Genomic DNA, 18,153 nt, shown 5'->3' with positions numbered 1-18,153 from the left:
GAGAACTGACCTTTTCTCCACCGTGGCAAGACAGTCTCAAGAGCAGGACAGTCACTCATTCTCCAGTCCACTTGCTCTTTCTGACATTTGACCCCAGGAATAATGTGAAGATAGAAAATAAAAACAAACCTTATTTCAAAATTCAGCTTAAAATAAAGGACAGAACCAATTTCAATAATTCCTGCATGAGCCAGAAGCTGCCATCCAGCTCACATAGTCATTACTAAGTCTGGCCCTTGGTGAGCGTGGTGGGGGAAGAAAGGGAGGGGGGGGAGCAGGGACCAGCCAGTTGCTATGGTGTCTCTTTTCTTATGCCCTGGTTATTATCCCAGGACTGTGGACCAGAGTCCCCATAGCAATTGCTCTTCAAATAAATTATGGGATGTATACATGGGGATGTATTGTCTCTTGGTCCAGCATCTCCTTTCCTGGCAGGACTCTGAGACCACCTTGAGCTGTGGAGTCTAGCCCAGACATGCTGCACTGTGGCTACCCTGCAGGTTACACAGTCAGGCTCCTCCTCCAGGCAGGCCCCTGGGCTGCAATGAAGTCTGCAGACTGGGTAGAACTGGGGCCCATCTGCCACCCCTTGAGAGTGACAGGAAAAGCAAGAGGCAGCTTCTCACAGACCTGGGTGCACTTCAGGCAGCCCCCAGTTCCTCTTGCACCCAGAGTCCGCTCTGGTTGGCGTTTGGCTCTCAACAGCGGCCCTCACTGTGCTCAGCTCGTGAGCAGTAAACCGCGGCGATTAGAATCCCATGCGCAGGGTCACGGAGCAATGACATCCAGCTGTAAAAATGAAAAACAGATAAACAGTTCAAGGCCCGCGGTCACCCTGCCCAGCTCTAACTCATTCTCGACACTCAGGCGCTACATACTTTGAGGCAAATGGTTCAGCTGGTCCAGCCTCGATTTCCCTTTTGACAAAGCTTGTGGGGTTGTACTGGGAACAAACAAAATGACATGTAGAGTTCCTTCAACAGAGCATGATAGAAACAGCCAGGGGGACCCATGTCACCTGTGTTATCGGGAGGTCCTCTGAGCCTCAAGCAGAGCAGGAAGTGGGGGTGCTGAAGTCACTTCCTTCTGGGGTCCCCCTGTGTCTCCCCAGTTTGTGTGCTCTTGGTAACTGCATCATTGCAATGCATAGGCTATAAGTATAAAGCGCCTTAGCATTCAGGATATATCATGGGTTAATGAACTAGACGGTGGCTATTGAAACCACGCTGGGCATCCTACATGCCAGAGAGAGAAAAACAGGCGGGGTTGGGGGTGGGGTCCAGCTGCAGGAGGAGTTGTGGGGTAGGGCGGACTGCAGCCATCTAGAAAAATGTCCTGGAGTGGCTAACACTAAGCCCCAGGTGCCATCAGCTCAAAGGACCCATGGTTAGAAATTACAAAAAAAATAAATAAATAAATAAATAAAAATAAATAAATAAATCTTCCCCCTCACTTTGATGGAAGACCGAAAGGGGTACAGCAGTGTGGGCTCTCAGCAGTGGTCCTGGACAGACACGGCCAGGTCAGCCAGGGCTAAGATAGGAAGACTGAAGAGAGAAAGGATGGGCAGACCACCCTGAGCGAGGACACGGCCGCGCCCATCATGGCAGAATGCGATCAACCGTGCCGGTCCATCCCAGCTTCTAACGGAGTCCCCTGAACTCTTCTTTTCCAGCTCAGCACGCGGCCCCGCCCTTGACCCCTACTCTCTGTGCAACAAGAACTGTGAATGCCAGACCGATTCCTTCACCCCGGTGTGTGGGGCCGATGGCATCACCTACCTGTCAGCCTGCTTCGCTGGCTGCAATAGTACGGTAATTGAAACCTCCGGCCTCGGGGGGGGGGGGCGGGGGGGGAGTGTGAGGGGCGGGGGGGGGGAGTGTGGGGGACGGGGAGAAGGGTAGGATCCCAGCCGCCACAGCTGCTCACAGGCCAGGGGCCAGGTTTGTCTCTTTTCACTTTGCTGCGGCTCTTTCTTTGCCCTGGTCTAAGAAAGAATCCTCCACCAGGAGGCTAACGGGGCAAGTCAGTTCCTCGGGCCTGTGCTCAATCAAAAGGGCTCCTAAGACACTTCCCGGAGCAACTGAAAGTCAAACTCAAAGGGAACTGTGGATATGCAGCTGGGAAAAAAGGGGCTGTGGCACGAGGTACTCACAAAAGGTGGCAGGGACTTGAGCTGTGTGCGGTGGTGAGCTGCCCACCACAGAAGTAAGTAGAAACGGGAAAACCCCGAGACTCAAAGGAGCCCTGCCTCCTCCATGCCTGCTCCGTTCCCTTTGCCTCTTTCTTCCCAGCTAAACGTCTCCTACCTCTTCTCTCTTCCCACCATGCTTTTGATTTTCCTCCTCCTTAACAGGGAAGTTTTCCTTTGTCCGCCCGCCGGCCATCATCCGCATTCTCTGTGTGGGCACCTGGTACCAAGTGCCCTGCTGTGCGGTCCTGTTGTCCCCGCCTCCCAGGTGCCGCCCCCACCTCTTCCTTGTCTGTACCATACTGCCACTGTCCCAATGCAGGCTGTCCCCTCCTCCTGTCTGGACCCATGCAGCAGTCCCCGATCCAGCCTTCCAGGGCAGCCGCCTTCGGATGTCTTCCACACTACAGCCAGAGGACGTCTGTGACACTTCAGATGACCCTTCTGTGCACTGCCCTGTAGAGCGCTGAGCCCGGTTCACTTCACGTGCATCTTCAACTCTCATCTCCAGCGGTCTCCTTTCCCTCTAGATCAGTGGTTCTCGATCTGTGGGTTGTGATGCTCCCCTGGGAGTCAAAAGACCCTTTCATAGGGGTCACCTAAGACCATTGGAAAACACAGAAATTGACATTACAATTCATAACAGTCCCCAGATTGCAATTATGAAGTAGCAACCAGGATAATTTTATAGTTGGGGGCCACCGTAACATGAGGAACTGTGTTAAAGGGTCACAACATTAAGAAGGTTGAGAACCACTGCTCTACATGGCTGTTCAGCCTTCTCTCTATCTCCAACTGAACAACTCCTACTCATCCCTCAATACCCTATTTGAATGCCTGCTACTCTGAAACAATCCCTTATTTCTCCCTTTGGAGTTCTTGCCTTTGAGTCTCCAGACTCCTGTTCCTTCCTGGGTCTATTTGTCTCTTTTGCTGTAGTAGTCTTCTAGAAGTGTCTGTCTCTGATCTTTGGGTTTCTTGAACTAGGGACACTATTGCCTGACAAGTAATTCATAATTTCTCAGACGCTGCGCAGATGGGAAGGGAAAGATACTTGCCAGGGGGCTGCTTTCAGGGAACTAATTCAAGTCATTTCTTTCCTCCCTGCCCTGCCTCCTGCATCTTAAAGAGCAGGAGTTCCCTGAAAGGAAAAAAAAATGAATCATTTGTTTTCATTTTCAAAGATTTCATTTTTGCATGCTTTTAGGATTTAGATTCCTGGCCAGTTATTAACATTTTCTATAAAGAAAATAAATCACTGCAGATTGGGGGCTGGGAAGACCCAGTTTTATAAACTAGATGATAAAGCAATTTCTTTATGTGAGTGGAAGTAAATATTAAAAGGGGGTTGGGACCCGAAGAGTGGTTCAAATAAAAGCACAAGCTATTATTTCTCATAAGACATTTTAATATCCAGAAAGTTCTGTTAACAGCCTCAGCTATTGTCCTGTGATAGACCCCTATGACTCTGTGTAGCCTTGTTCTGAGGCCCAACAGGCCTTTTATTCCAGGGCACACTGACCCAAACCTGAAGGATCTGCGCTTCCTCTGATCTTGCATGGTTAAGAGGTTTATTGAGTAACAGCCTGTTGAAGCCGTGTGTTCACTTGTAGCTGAGGTAGCTGAATAGCTGAGGGGTGTCATGCCAGGACAGCAGGCTAAGGGGGAGTTCGGGACATGACTCTCACTCCCCAGACACCTGCTCTCCATCTGTGACTTGGAGCCTCACCTTGCCTTCTAGGGTGGTCATGGGGTTCCACCCTTGACCACTGAGGCAGGCCTCTAAGTGGCCCTGGCTTTGGAGACAGAGTCCTGTTCATCCTGAATGGGGCCTTTGTAGTAGCTAAGCCTTAAAGACAACCCTCTGTAGAGCTTGCAGGAGCTGCAGGCTGAGAGCCTGGGTCAGGCCAGGTAAGGGGTCTCCCCTGCTTCACTCGTGGCTCATGACAATGTGGCCTCTAGTCAAGAGGATTCTCGGGATGACATCCAAAGAATGAGCAAATGGCAATTTGAGTCTTTCGAATCTCGAATCTCTGGGCAGTGTTTTGAAGGAACGCCAAACAAAAGCTTATGTTCCTGGTGTGGGAGTCCACGCTCCCTTCCCCCTTTTCTTCTTTTAGCTTTCTTTCCTTCTGGTCTCAGGGTTCTCAGTAGGACTCTTCCCTATGTGAAGCCCCCTCCCCCCCCCATTTCCCATGGCTCCGTTCCCTGTCTCTAGAGAGCAGGCTGTCTCCGTGTGGACTCAGCCCTTCCCTGTAGGTTTCCTGGGCCCTTCTGTCCTGTCTGTATCTCTGCCTATATGTGTGACTATGTATGACTCTTCCATGCAAACCTGTGTTAGCTCCCCAGGATCAAAGGGTAGAATGTGGCGGAATTCTGGGACCCTCTGAGCCAAACCCAGCATCTTTCTCTGTACTCTGCCACTCATTTTTGGGATGCCGACCTGCTTTTTCTACAGGAAACAGTGTCTTCATGCCCACTGCCCACACTCAATACATTTAGCCTTCATGTCTGCCCTGGCTGCCTCTCCAGCCTCAGCCTCCCTTCTCCTCCTGTCTCCTAACCAACCCCTTGTTCAGTGAAACGCTGCTCTCCTTTGCCCCTGGGCCTTTGCACATGCTGTATAGAATAGTGTCCCCTGTGGATGTGGGTCCGTCTTGCCTCCCCCCCCCCCCAGGGCTCAGCCTCTCTTTGTACTTTCCCTGCTCGTAAAGTGCTGTCTCCTACCTCAGCCCGGTATCAAGACAATGTGTGTGCCCTTCCACCTTCCACCACACCTATTCCCACCTAGCATGATTTAAAGCTCAACTGTTCCAATGGCTCGTTTACGTCAGCATCTCAGTCCCTCACCTGGTTTCAGGGATGGGGCTTTGTTGTAGATCTCTCCTCCTCACAGTTCCAGGTAGAGCTCTGGATAAAGGCCCAGACTTCCCAAATGTCCCCGGGTGCTCCCATGCAACCTCCAACAGGTGACTCCAATGTGTAATAGTCTTGGGCAGCAGCTGACAAGCAGGTAGACAGGATGGTTCTAATTTCAAGGTGCACCCTTATCCTTATTCAGGTCTTAACACACACACACACACACACACACACACACACACACACACACACACACACACACACATCCATACAATCAGGACCCTTGAAAAGTCTACCCCAGAACTGCATTAGATGCAAACAAGTCAACCAATCAGATCATTGAGATGCTAATGAAACCCAGTCAGCATCAGCTGTTCCTATCTTTACTTTCTTGACAGTCTAAGTTGGGTTTTTTGTTTGTTTGTTTGTTTGTTTTTCATTTTTTCTTTCATTTCTCAAGTGAAAACAGTGGAAGTTTCTAGCCTGCATTTGCTGTTCCGTTTCTAAATCTTGTCATTGCCTGTGGTGAGGATGGATGACAAAAAGACGAGTTAATTTTATCAGCCTCCTTTGGTGGGAGTATATTGCACAGATTGTTTGCATACCTTTCACTTTCAGAAGTAATTATTCAGGCAGAAAGCATGTTTATATGCCAGAAGTTATACCCGTCTGATGGCCTGAATAATTGACTTGAGGGAAAAACAGCTTTTATTAGCCACCAATAGGTTAAAAGTCAATACAAGCCAGGCACAGCAGTTTGTAGGGTGTAAATGACAGATGGCTGATCTACCCCCATCCAGTTCACAAAATATTTACTGAGCGCTGTTTGAACAAAGCACTCAATGGGTTCTGAGCAAGGAGAAGGATTCCATCATGGGGCGTGCTGGGAACTGGTGATTCCACCTTCTTAGAATCCCTGGGGACTTTTACAACATGGAGTCTGAGCCCTACCCAGACATTCCTCCTTCCTTATTTTTGGCATGTGATTTTTAAGCCTCAAGTGTTCTTAGTAGGTGGCCAGGGTTGGAATCCACTGTTGTAATAAACAGTTCTTCACCTTGGCCTTGCTGATATTTTGAGGTAGACAATTCTTTGTCCCTAGAAGCTATCCTGTATACCACATCAAGGATGTTTATTTAGCCTTTTTCTTGAGCTTTATCCATCAGCCTTCAACTTTATCTGGCCACCGTGGATGTCCTCAGACATGGCCCAGTGTCCCTGGGACACTATAGCCCTAGAAGAGGTGAGGCACGTGCTGAGATCTCCAGTTACTGCGCTCTCTTCTTCACATGCCTGTTAGTGTCGGAAGTGCCCCCGTCAGCATGTGCAGCCCATGCAGCTGTTGCATGCTAATTAGGCTTGCACACTCTAAGGACCCATTTCTGGTGGACTAGGCAAGATTCGATTGAGTGTTGAGCTTGGAGGTTTTATAGGTGAATCTAGATTCGCGCCTCTATGAGAAAGCTGGAAGAGAGCCGATGAGCGTTCTGCAGTCATGGAGGGCAGCGGGGAGCTGGAGCTAAGGCCTGGTTTGTCCTTCATTCTTCTCTGTGTACCACAGTCCTCACCAACAGCCACCCTCATGCCTCAGCCACCTTTTCTTCCGAGTCTATTTCCCTGTCTGATCCAAAGACTTGAGTTTGTCAAAGCCTCTCCTATAGCATGGTCCAGATCCCCAACACTGATTTAACAGTCTGTGCTCATCCTAGTAATGGCAGGTCCTAAGGACCTTGGGAACACTCCAATAAAGCCCTGCTGGAGTTTTACCAGCTGTGACACCTGCTGCATCTCAGGCCCGTGCAAGACGTCACAGGTGCAGAGATGAATCAGGTCCAGGGCCAGTGTTGGCCGTAAAATGCACTATGGTGTTTTCTAGAAGCTTGTACAAGAAAGTAACAAAAAGCAATGCTCAGTCCAGCATTACAGTTGACTTAAGTGAAAAGAACACATCAGAAAACAATAGACCATGAAAGAAAAATCTTCCAGTAAAGAAAAAGAAAAATGGGAAAAATATATATGGCATTTTTTTTGTCTTATTGCTTTTTTTTTTTTGGTTGTTTGTTCTGGGTCTCACATTTTTATTTTTGTCAGGGGTTTTGTTTGAAAGATAGAGAAAAAGAACATAAAGTTGGGTGGGTAGGCAGTTGGGGAGCTTCTGGGAGGAGTTGGGGGGAATACCAAAATATTAAAATTTTAATAAATATATATAAACAAATAAAAGTTAATTGTAAACATATATGTAAGTAGCAACAATTAATGAGAAAAGAGGCCATAAATTTGAAAGAGAGAAAAGAGAGGCTTATGGGAGAGTTTAGAGGTAGGAAAGGGGGGGATAATGTAATTGTGTTATAATCCCTGTGGGAGACCAGGCCCCACACTTATTTACCCCACGAACTCTTGAGGAATGAGGGATAAGGGACTTAGTTAGAAATAGAGGAGAGAGAAACAGGATGGACTCGGGTGGGACTGGAACCTTCTCCACCGGCCTAGAACTTTAGTCCAAAGGTCTATTTATAACAATGCCAAGAGGTGGAGCAAAAGACCTCCCCCTTGCTAGTTACAATCACCTGGTACCCAAGCCCATGGTCCAGTCAACCTCTTACGCAGTCCTGCTGGGTACAGCCACTAGGAAACCTAGTGGGCTCCAACAGATCTCACAAAAGAAATAATTGTAAATATAAAAGACTGGGGCACTAGGGAGGTAGATGAGTCAGCTATGTCTTTGTCCTTCAAGCATGAGAACCTGAGTTCCATATCCCAGAACCCATGTGCACAGCAGAACATGCCAGTGTGTGCTGACCATTCCAGTGCTAGGCAAGAGAGGGCAGAGATAGGAGGATCCCCGAGGAGCCAAACTGGGGAGAGACACTGTCTCAAAACCATAAATAAAGTTGAGAGTGATTGAGGAAGTCAGTCAGTGTTGACCTCGACATGCACATACATGTGCACGTATAACACAAAGAAAAGACTGGATGAATATGTAAACAGTTGCCTCTATCCATAGAAGACTACCTCTACTGGGGTGTTAAGAAACAGTTTTTGTTCCTTTCTTTCAGATTTTCTGCATATTTTGGAATTGTCCCAAACAATCACATATTGCTTTTCTAATAAGAAAAAGCTTCCTTTTTAAACTCCCATGTTAAAAGGAGTTTAAATAGAAATATATTTATTTAAATATAAGGAAGTGGTTAGGTAGACCACTTGGTGGCCTTGTGATGATATGTACCTTAGGGTAGAAATTAGCTCTGTGGAAGACTGGCCAGAAGGAAAAAGTGGGGCATTTATCCCAGGGCAAGCCTTTGTCCTGAGGGTGAGCAGGCATTTGCCTGGTGGGCGAGCCTTGAAGGACATCCCTGCATAAGTGTCCTAGGGATACACTGGGGGTGTGGATCAGTAAGAAGGTGCTTGCCTAACTTGCACAAGGGTTGGGTACTACATAATAATAATATTTGTAAATGGTAATAATAAATGTGTTTAGACATTTGAACCAGTATGGCAGGATTTGACGTCTGGAGTCAGAACACAGTGGGGAGAGACACGGGGTCTGGGGTTCCCTTGAACCTACAGTCACAGCCTCCCCTTTCAGTGCTGTCCTCTGTGTCCCACATGTGGTGGCAGATCCAGAGGGGACCTTCCTGCTCCCCAAAGAGCAGCCTCCTGGCTGCCCTCCAGCAGGAGGTAAGTCAGCGGTTGAGACAGGCCCCACCCCTGGTACTACATGCAAGGGTGCAGGCAGATGACGTGCAAGCCTTCTCCTTGGCATCTTTCCTCTGAACCATCCTCTTTCAGTCGGTGATCTTGCAAAGAAGAGGGGGTGGGGTGGGGGCACATATCTTTCTTCCGGAAGTATTTTCAGATATTTCTACCAGGAGCTGGTGGGAGGTCACTAGGGTTCTTCATAATGAGGAATGAGGTCTGTGCCTGGACATGCCGCTTAGATTTTGTTCCTGGCATCCTAATAACGAAGAGGCAAAGGACTGGGGACGTGGCCCTGAGTAGACAAGGACATTTCTCTGAGAATGACAGCATCTTCCTGTGCCTAGATTCCTCCCCATTCACTGAAGCTCTTCACGCACCCCTGCTGCTTACTACTGCTTTTTTATAGTTGACACTGCACCACCTCATTATTACTTAAAATAGTAATAATTAATACATTAATATTAAAAAAAATGAAGGTCTCCCAGGCAGAATCAGGAGAAAGCCTGGCTTGTGTTGACACCCAGGCTGGAAAATCCTTCCTGGACCACAAATTAGGGAACCGTCATGTCTTCCTGGTATATCTTAATGCTTTCAGAGTAAGGAGGCTAGCCTTGTACCTCCCAAGTTGACTGCAAGGCTTTACCACTGATGACATCATCCCTCCCACATCACACCCTTACAGAAGTAATTTGTCACCCTGGGAATCCATTTCTCATGTCCCATTCATAAGAACTGACCCATCAGTACTGAGCGATGGGAGGAAGAAAACAGAAGTAACTTCATTTGCCAAGATTTGTAAAGCATGCTGATGAGTGTCTTGTTCCTCTAGGATGAGCTGTCAAAATAGTGCGCTTGCCTTTTCCTTCATCAGTTAAAAAAAAAAAAAAAAAAAAAAAAACACATCCAAGACCCAGGGAATGAATGTTTTGCATTTATGGTCTCCAGCTTTCATTGTTATTGTGATTATTTGTCCCTGCCTTCTTGCATGTGATAGAAACATTTGAAATCAGTGGCGGTATGTGGGCTCAGGATGCAACTTGGAGCCATGGGCGACTGCACATTCATTGATTTCATATATATATATATATTAGTGGTATGGAGTTTTTAATTTTTAAGATAGATAATACATTTGTAAGTTGTAAAGCCATCATGTAAAAAGACAAACTGTGAGAATTCTTCCCCACTCCTGTGTCCTCTCTTCACTCACCTCTCAGCCTGCCAGTAGACCACGCCCATCATAGGTGCAGGCACACGGTTGAGTGTCCCTTGTCTGAAATCCCTTTATGGTAACTTAGGATTCTTACAGAGTTTATAGTCTTTGTGTGTGTGTGTGTGTGTGTGTGTGTGTGTGTGTGTGTGTGTGTCAGGAGACGTTAATACAATTTGATCAAGAGGGATGCTTCATGGCTTCATGGCTTGGGGAGATGGCGCAGTGAATACAAGCACTAACTGCGTAAGCAGGGCTGGTTGCATAAACAGGACCCCCTGAAGTAACCCTAGTGCCATGGCAGGCAGAGATAAGCTGAACCCACTGGTGTTCACTGACCTGCCGGGTTAGCAAAATCAACTCGGGTTAGCTCCAGTGGGAGACTCTATCTCAGAGTGTTAAGGTTGAGAGTGATGGAGTAGGAAACCCGATGGCCTGATGTCTTCTTCTAACTTGTGCGTGCAGGTGCATGGACACATACACAGTTCTCTCTCTCTCTCTCTCTCTCTCTCTCTCTCTCTCTCTCTCTCTCACACACACACACACACACACACACACACACACACACACACACATGGGGGAAGGGAGAGTTTGTGTGTGGTAGAGCTACAGGGGGCTAAGAGTCCCTTGGAGCTGCTGAATTTACTGTGCTTTGGTTGCGGCTGGTCCCGTGAAGCCAAGTGAATGACATAACTCAGGGAGTCATGGCAGTGCTCAAAACATTTTGGATTTGGGTGTTCTATATTTCATATATTCTTACAGATTTTCAATGTGCCTAGAAGATCCTACTTTGTGCCTGTGTTTTAGATTTTTAGTTAAGGGTTTATGTTGGGTCTCTTTCCATCATACCAAAAAAAAAGTACTTTTTTACCAACTTTACAGTCTTCTATCATGTTGACCTGATAGAGTCTATTAAGCCAGAAATAGTTAAATATTTAGATAGCCATCAGCTCTGGCAAGCCACCATTGGTTCGTGTTACTCATCTGTCACTTTGGACCTGGGCAAGCCTAGCTGCTGGATAAGTACTTGTGAAACCTCAAGCCATCTCCCTCTGTCACATCATTCGACAAGCTTGTGGGGCCTTTCCTGTGAGCATGGTGGCCCTCGTTGTCCACAGGAAGGATGACGGGGTGTTTTAATGACAGGAAAGCTAGATACTGACACCTCACACTGTGACAGCAGACAGAGAATTCAACTCTCTGGGGGAGATAGGGACTGTGTTCCTTCCCAGAAAAATCATACAGTGGGAAGACCTTGCCTTGAAATAGGGGTAAAAAAACCAGCCCTCGTTGGACCTGTAATCCAGCACTTGGGAAGAAGGAACTACGTAGTGAGTTTGAAGTTAGCGGGGGTACTTGAAATAACAACATAGGGAGGGAAGGAAGGAGGGGGAGAGGGGGGAGGGAGGGAGGGAGGGAGGGAGGGAGGGAGGGAGAGAGGGAGGGAGGGAGGGACGTACCACTGGACAAGTTGGGAATCATGAATGAACTGGGAATATAGTACACCTTCTTAGTACTTAACCATTGCAGCACCTGCCAGAGAAAGCTCTAGACACCTGTCATTCAGTCCACAGAATGTTCCAGAAGCATCTTCTGTTTGCACAGGCCACTGGAGGGGAGCATGTACATCCAAACTCCTTCATTAAACTGAAGTGAACCATTTTCTCATACTCAGCCTCTCTGTCTTCCTAGACTTCCCAGTGCTCAGAGCTTCTCAGGTTTGGGGGTTGGGGGGGGGCGCCTATTAATACTAACCGTTGGGACATCCTCAGTTTCCTGTCTTTGAGATTATAGAATAAAGCCCCAGTGTTAAAAAATCATCTGCCTCAAGTATGCGCCCTGGGAAAAGGGAAGCCTCACATGTCCCCATCTGCAGTTCCGCCTGCCACATTTGAGTCTTAGTGACGATTCGAATAGCCCTGAGCACCCACACTCCTCCTAGGTCCTTTAGCTCCAGATCTCTCTTCTGCTACCAACTGGAAGCTCGTCTACCCCTACATGGAGCACTGCAATCACATCTCATTCAGTTCATTACCTTAGAGACACTTGGAGATCTCTCACTAGGACCTAGAAGTTGCCAGTTCAGCCTGCTGGCTAGCCCCCAAACCCCAGGGATCCACCTATTCTGTCACCACAGGGCTGGGATTACAAACATGTGCCACCAGCTTTATACGTTGGTGCTGAAAAACAAATCCAAGTCCACGGGGTTGGAGAGATGACTCAGAGGTTAGGAGCACTTGTTGCTCTTGCAGAAGACCCAAGTTCAGTTCCTGGCATCCATAGCGTGGTTCACAACCATCTGTAGCTCCAAATAGGCCTCCATGGGCACACACATGGTACACATACATACATACATAAGGCAAAACACTTAAACACATCTTTTAAATATATATTATGTATTTCTATTTATATATATATTAAATATATATACTTAGGTATTTATGTTTTTTTTTAAATGTTTGAGCACCGAGCACTTTATCAACTGAGCTATCTCCCAGTGACCTCAATTTTTGGCAGATGTAATGTAAGGGTTCTAGCTTAGGTATAGGTCCAAACTAAGGACAGACACAGACACCATAGCAGATGATTGATAAGCCAAACAAAGGGAATTCGTCACATGGCTTAACTCACAGGGTTCCGGCTTGATCACTGAGTTGTAGTACCCCAACATATCTCCATGTGTTTATTTTCTTGTCTTTTTTTCTTTTGGTTTTTGGGTTTTTTTTAAGACAAGATTTCTCTGTGTAACAGTCCTGGCTGTCCTGGAACTCGATTTGTAGACCAGGCTGGTCTCAAACTCACTGAGATCCATCTGCCTCTGCCTCCCAAGTGGCATAGGCATCCAAACATTTTCTGAGTGTCCGTGTGAGCCAGACTGTGTAGTACAAATGAGAGTACATTAGGAGACAGAACTACAATGGCCTCCCTTCTTTAACCTTAGAGTCGGGAGGAGAAGGATTTGATGTGAGGGTAGGTGGCGTCAAAATTGTCACCTGGTTCCTAATCATTGCTACTAAGATAAGAGATGGTAAAGCAAAGGAACCGGGGACTGGGAAGCGTCATCTGGATTCGATCATGAAAACAGTGCTGAGAAGAAGAAGGGGCTGAATAGAGAAATCGGAGCTGTTTGAGCAGGAGAGATGAAGGGTGATGCCCTGGCAAAGGTGAGATGATAGAGAAAGGAACTAGCTCCATGGAGGGTTAGAACTGATGGCAAAACCCAAACGCTGTATCCATAAACCATATCCCAGAGCTTGCTCTGCTGCAGGACCAGAAAGGAGGACCTAGAGAGAGACCTGAGGAACTGGGTCACAAGTGGTAGCTTGGAGGCTCTGTTGGTCAGCAGGGCAGCCCAGTGAGTGCCCAGGAGGAGTACCAGGGAAGGCGTGTGCCTCTGGCCCCTTCCCTTGTGTCCAGTCAGAATGAGAGGAGAGCAGGGCCAATGAGGAAGTGTGAGCAAGGAGTGTCAGCAGCTGGAGAGGTTTGCCTGGGATCTCTGGTTATGCCATACACTCTTCTCTCGGTGGGGTGGCGTGGTGGCGTGGTGAGCTTCAGCTGGAGACAAGTCCTGCTTCCTAGTAAAGGCGGGCGTGGGAGGCAGGCAAGTGGTCTACCTATGAATGCTGAAACTGTCTTCTAGGTCTCATCTAGTACTGGGCAGCATTATGCAAGGACATGCTCAGTAAAGTGTATGGGACACACAGTCTTGTTCCAGGATGCTCCTGACTGACAGTTCCCGCATCCTCTGTAGGGCAGGTTTAGGTCAGGGCTCAGAGGGTCCATGGGGGGGGGGGGGAGCTGCTCAGCTGGAGGAGGGCTAGTAAAGGGATGTGGTGTCTCTGTTAGATGTGGGAAAGCTAAAGTCTCCAGGTATAGGACAAAGAGTAGGGGCGTCAGGCCCCAACACCTGGGAATTGCCATAAACACCCAGGTATATAATATAACAGCACTGTTTATACAGATGCCTGCCCTGGGCACACCATTTAGAAGATGTACAGCCAGCTGGTCCCATCTGCTCTACACAGCCCTAGTGGGGGCGAACATTAGAGGGTTTGGGACACCCCTGAAGCTATCTCATATTGGACAAGATACGCCGTATCTGTAATATAGCCTGTAGCTAAAGAAAGGGAGAGCAGAAAGAGGAGAGGAAGGGGGAAGGGCAGAAGAGGGGAACCATAGGCTTTAGTTTGCCTGACCCCTCAGGAGTGTTTACCTGCTGCTGGGCATGCGCTCAGAAAGCCAGTCCGCTCTGGAAAGGAAAGCAATGAATCATTTATGATTGTTTTCACTTTGTATTCATTAAAGGCCTCTGCACTATTATTATCGAACCTTAATTGGCTTGGCACTCGGAACAGCCCCCTCCAGCCCCTGCTCCTCCCTCTGCGATCAGAAATTCCTGGAGCGAGCGAGCAAGCTTGCAGGAGAGGATGAGAGCAAGCCTGACTTAGGAACCGGGGCGGCTGATCTGGGGCCCCTTGGAAGATCAAATGCAACGTGGTCGCTTTTCTTTCTCCTCTCTGATCATATATTAATAAATGGATCCCATCAGGCTCTCGCTCTGTTCCCCATGAGCTGCCGTCAGCTGCCGGGGATCTCTGGGCTCCCTTGGCTTCCTCCACCACTGGGCAAGTTTTCCATCGGCTTCCTCCCATCGGGGTCTCCCAGGCACAATGGCTTCATGCATGACAGCATGCGTCCTTTGTTCTGAGTGCCATGCCAGGCACTGAACCAGCCACAATATGTGGGTTACCTGATTTACTTCTTTTAATACACTTCAGTGTAATTATAACGGCATAAAGGGAAGACAAATTGGCAAGTAATTACGATGTTAATTTGGCAATGTTTTATCATATTGTAGAAGCACAATTTCCTCTCTAATTGTATTGGGGGGGGACACTTTTATCTACAGCGCAGCTTATTGAAGGTTTCTTAAGAGTGGAAGTGAAATACACAGGAGACGGGAAATCCAGCTCTCCTCCCCATAAATATTACTTTATTTGCATGTATTTTTGCAGCTTCCTTAAAAAGCTAAGTCGTTTATTCAGGCCCAATTAATGGAATGCCATAGAATGTATAATTAGGCTGTGACGGCTTAGCTGATGGATTGCCTTGCTTGTGGAAACCAGAGACACCCCCGGTTTAAACGGCTGAACCTTCCCTTTCAGAACCTCACAGGCTGTGCATGCCTCACCACCGTCCCCCCTGAGAATGCCACCGTGGTTCCAGGAAAATGTCCCAGTCCTGGGTGCCAAGAGGCCTTCCTAACCTTCCTCTGTGTGATGTGTGTGTGCAGCCTGATCGGGGCCATGGCCCAAACGCCCTCTGTCATCATCCTCATCAGGTAAGCGGCCTGCCCACTGAGCCCCAAGTACTTGGGAGTCAGCCTGGTCCATGCCCTTCCCCCTGGCACACATGTGCAGGGCTCCTGCGTGTCAGAGCCACGTGAGTCTTGAAAGCAAGGTGAGCTGGAGTGGCAGCCAGGAACACAGCTGCTCCAGGCTAAGAGGAATCAATTAGGAGCTGTCCATCAGTCGGGACTTCACAGCACAACAAGGCAGACGTGGAAGGCCACTTTCATGGCCTCCCAGGAATAGCCTGCGAGTCCAAGGCCTGCCTCATTAGATGCCCAAGTAAGGCAGTTCAAGGCAAAATTGAAAAGCATTCTCCACTGATCTTTTTCAGGAGGCCATTGTTGGTGAAGTATAATGAAAACCATGGGCTATGGAGATGGCTCAGTGGGCAATGGTACCTTCCTCATAAGCATGGGCCCAAGTTCATTCCCTAGAGCCCCTATGAACCTGGATGTAGTACAGCTTGTCCATAATGCCCATGATAGTGAGAGGGGAGGTGGAAACTGGCAGATCCCTGAAAACGTGCAGAAGAGTTAGTCTACCCTACCCAGGGAAATTTTAGGCCAGTGAGAGACCCTGCCTCAAAACTAAAGGTGGAAAGCTCCTGTGGAACAACATTCCAGCTTGTCTTCTGACCTCCACACACATGCACATACACACCCACATGCACACACACACACACACACACACACACAGAGAAAGAGAGAGAGATACTGGAAAGTGGCATTAGACTAGCCAAATCCTTCTGTCAATCAGCCATATGTCTTGGACACAACATGGTCCCCCAGACTTGTTTCTGAATCTGTTACGGAGGTAACAGCACTTATCCTGCCAGCCTTCTTGCCTTGATCTTGACCCTTCCAGGTCATGTGTATAAACCACTCTAGAGACATGAGAGGTTAGATGGTGATTGCTCTTACATGAGTAAGTGGTTGCAGGGAGACACCCAGAATTCTGCAGCCCCCTGTCTCTGGGAAGCCTGCCTGGAGGCAGATGAAGTGCCTCCAAGGAAAATCAGTAAGCAATATTCTGAGCAAGTTTCATCATTCACAGGACTGTTGCTACCTTGATTTGAACAAGGTACCTAGAAGAACACTGACCTATACCCTGGTGTCCATCCGAGCCCGAGCCTGGGGATGGACATGAGGTGCTTGGAACCACTTTGATTCTTTTGCACAATACCAGCTGCTTTACCCAATTTTCCTGTTCCTCGAGCCCTCCCTACTGTGTTTTCTGGTCTTCGCTGACAACTCTCCTGAAAGGAGATTTATAGGAAACACTTGTGCTACCCAGATGGTCATTAGCAATGTTTTATGAATGTGCAGAGGCAATAAGGGTACAATAGCAAATTGCTATCTTATACTTAGGAAGTCCGACAAATTCAGACCCAGTGCTGTGGAGGGCTGTGGTCAAACAAGTCAAAACACTTTTTGCTACTGGCATGGAAAAGCCTATCGGTCCTTTCAAAAATGCAATATGTCAGTGTAAGTCAAGAGCCATAAAAATATGCAGGCCCTTCCAGTAACCTACCCCCATTCCTGGCCGTTTATCTCAGGGAATACCTCTCTACAAGAAAAAATCTCAGTACAGACAGATTTTTTATTACAACGTTAACTATAATGGCAGAAACACCTGAATTGAAGTAGTGAGTTAAATTATGGAACTGCGGTTCAAGGAATAATGAAAAATCTTAAGAATGTGAGAAGTGTTTATGAAATGAGCCATTGAATTTAAAACTATACATGGAAGGCGATTATATATAATATGCATATGAGCAAAATCCATCAGGTTTCACGTATGGGTTTATGGTGGCTGTATCATGAGCAGTTTATTTTTCAAGAGAAATTTCCCTGAGACTGTGTTGCAATAGTCACACACAGAAGGCTCCAGAACGTCGAAGAGGGACTCTGGCCACCATTACTAGTGGCTGGTCCACTTCTTTCCCTCCGTGAGTTCCCACTAAGGCCCAGCCTCTAGAGTCTAGGTGGTAAAAATTTTGGCTGTGGAAATTTCAGCTGTTTCCGAGCATCAGCTTGATAAGCAGGTCTTGTCATTTTTCAGGAAATACTGGATTCTCTTTAAATGGAGCAAGAGCTCATGGTCTCAGAGACCTGTGCTGACCACATTATATCCATGAACCACGTTTTAGCTATAGGCACGTGTTCACGTTCATATGGAGAAGAGGTCATACTGCATCGTTGCCTTCCTTTCCCAGTCTAGCTTGCCAGGCAGGAATGAGGATACCCCATGCAGGCTGACCACAGAAGATAATCACCATCCCTGGCCTGGCCCAAATCGGTGGACTCATTCTTATGCTGGCCCTCAGTTATCAACAGGGACAGTGAAGGAAGTAAGGCTGGGGAGTGGGGGGCTCACTTGGTAAAGTGCTGACTTCAGAAGCATGGAAACCCCAGTTCGACTCCCAGAACCCATGTAAAAATGTCAGGCATGGTGAGGCATACTTGTAATCTCAACAGTGGGGACATGGAGACAGGAGGATCCCTGGGGGGTCACTGGCCAGTCAGCCAAGCCTAACTGATGCACTTCCAGCACATGAGAGATCTTGTCTCTAAGGAGATGGATGGCATTCGTAAGGATGACACCTGAAGTTCTCTTCTGGCCTCTACACACACAAACATGCACGTATATGTGTGCATGTGTGCACATGCATGCATGCACACACACATATACACACAATATATTTTAAAAAAAGAATGCTGAAAAGCAGGCAGGAAAGCAGATGGTCATTTGGTTGGTTTTAAGACGCATGTCTGAGCTCTTATTTTAAATTGCTGTATTTGGGCCCCTGTAAATATTCCCCCTTTCCTCATGAAGAAACTGGCCCA

General features: G+C 47.7%; 1 protein-coding gene across 2 annotated transcripts in view; it reads left to right on the top strand.

Moving 5' to 3' along the window:
• Nucleotides 1-18,153, top strand: part of Slco3a1 (solute carrier organic anion transporter family member 3A1) — a 291,115-nt gene that overhangs the window by 248,181 nt on the left and 24,781 nt on the right. For both annotated transcript variants that reach the window (XM_006990953.4, XM_006990952.4), the window contains exons 7-8: nucleotides 1,676-1,814; nucleotides 15,122-15,297. In XM_006990953.4, the coding sequence (XP_006991015.2) occupies nucleotides 1,676-1,814; nucleotides 15,122-15,297 (315 nt within the window). The remainder of the gene's footprint in view (nucleotides 1-1,675; nucleotides 1,815-15,121; nucleotides 15,298-18,153) is intronic.

The sequence above is a fragment of the Peromyscus maniculatus genome, chromosome 1, assembly GCF_049852395.1.
Source record: "Peromyscus maniculatus bairdii isolate BWxNUB_F1_BW_parent chromosome 1, HU_Pman_BW_mat_3.1, whole genome shotgun sequence".
In the NCBI taxonomy this organism is placed as follows: Eukaryota; Metazoa; Chordata; class Mammalia; order Rodentia; family Cricetidae; genus Peromyscus; species Peromyscus maniculatus.
This window is presented reverse-complemented; position numbering and strand designations above follow the sequence as displayed.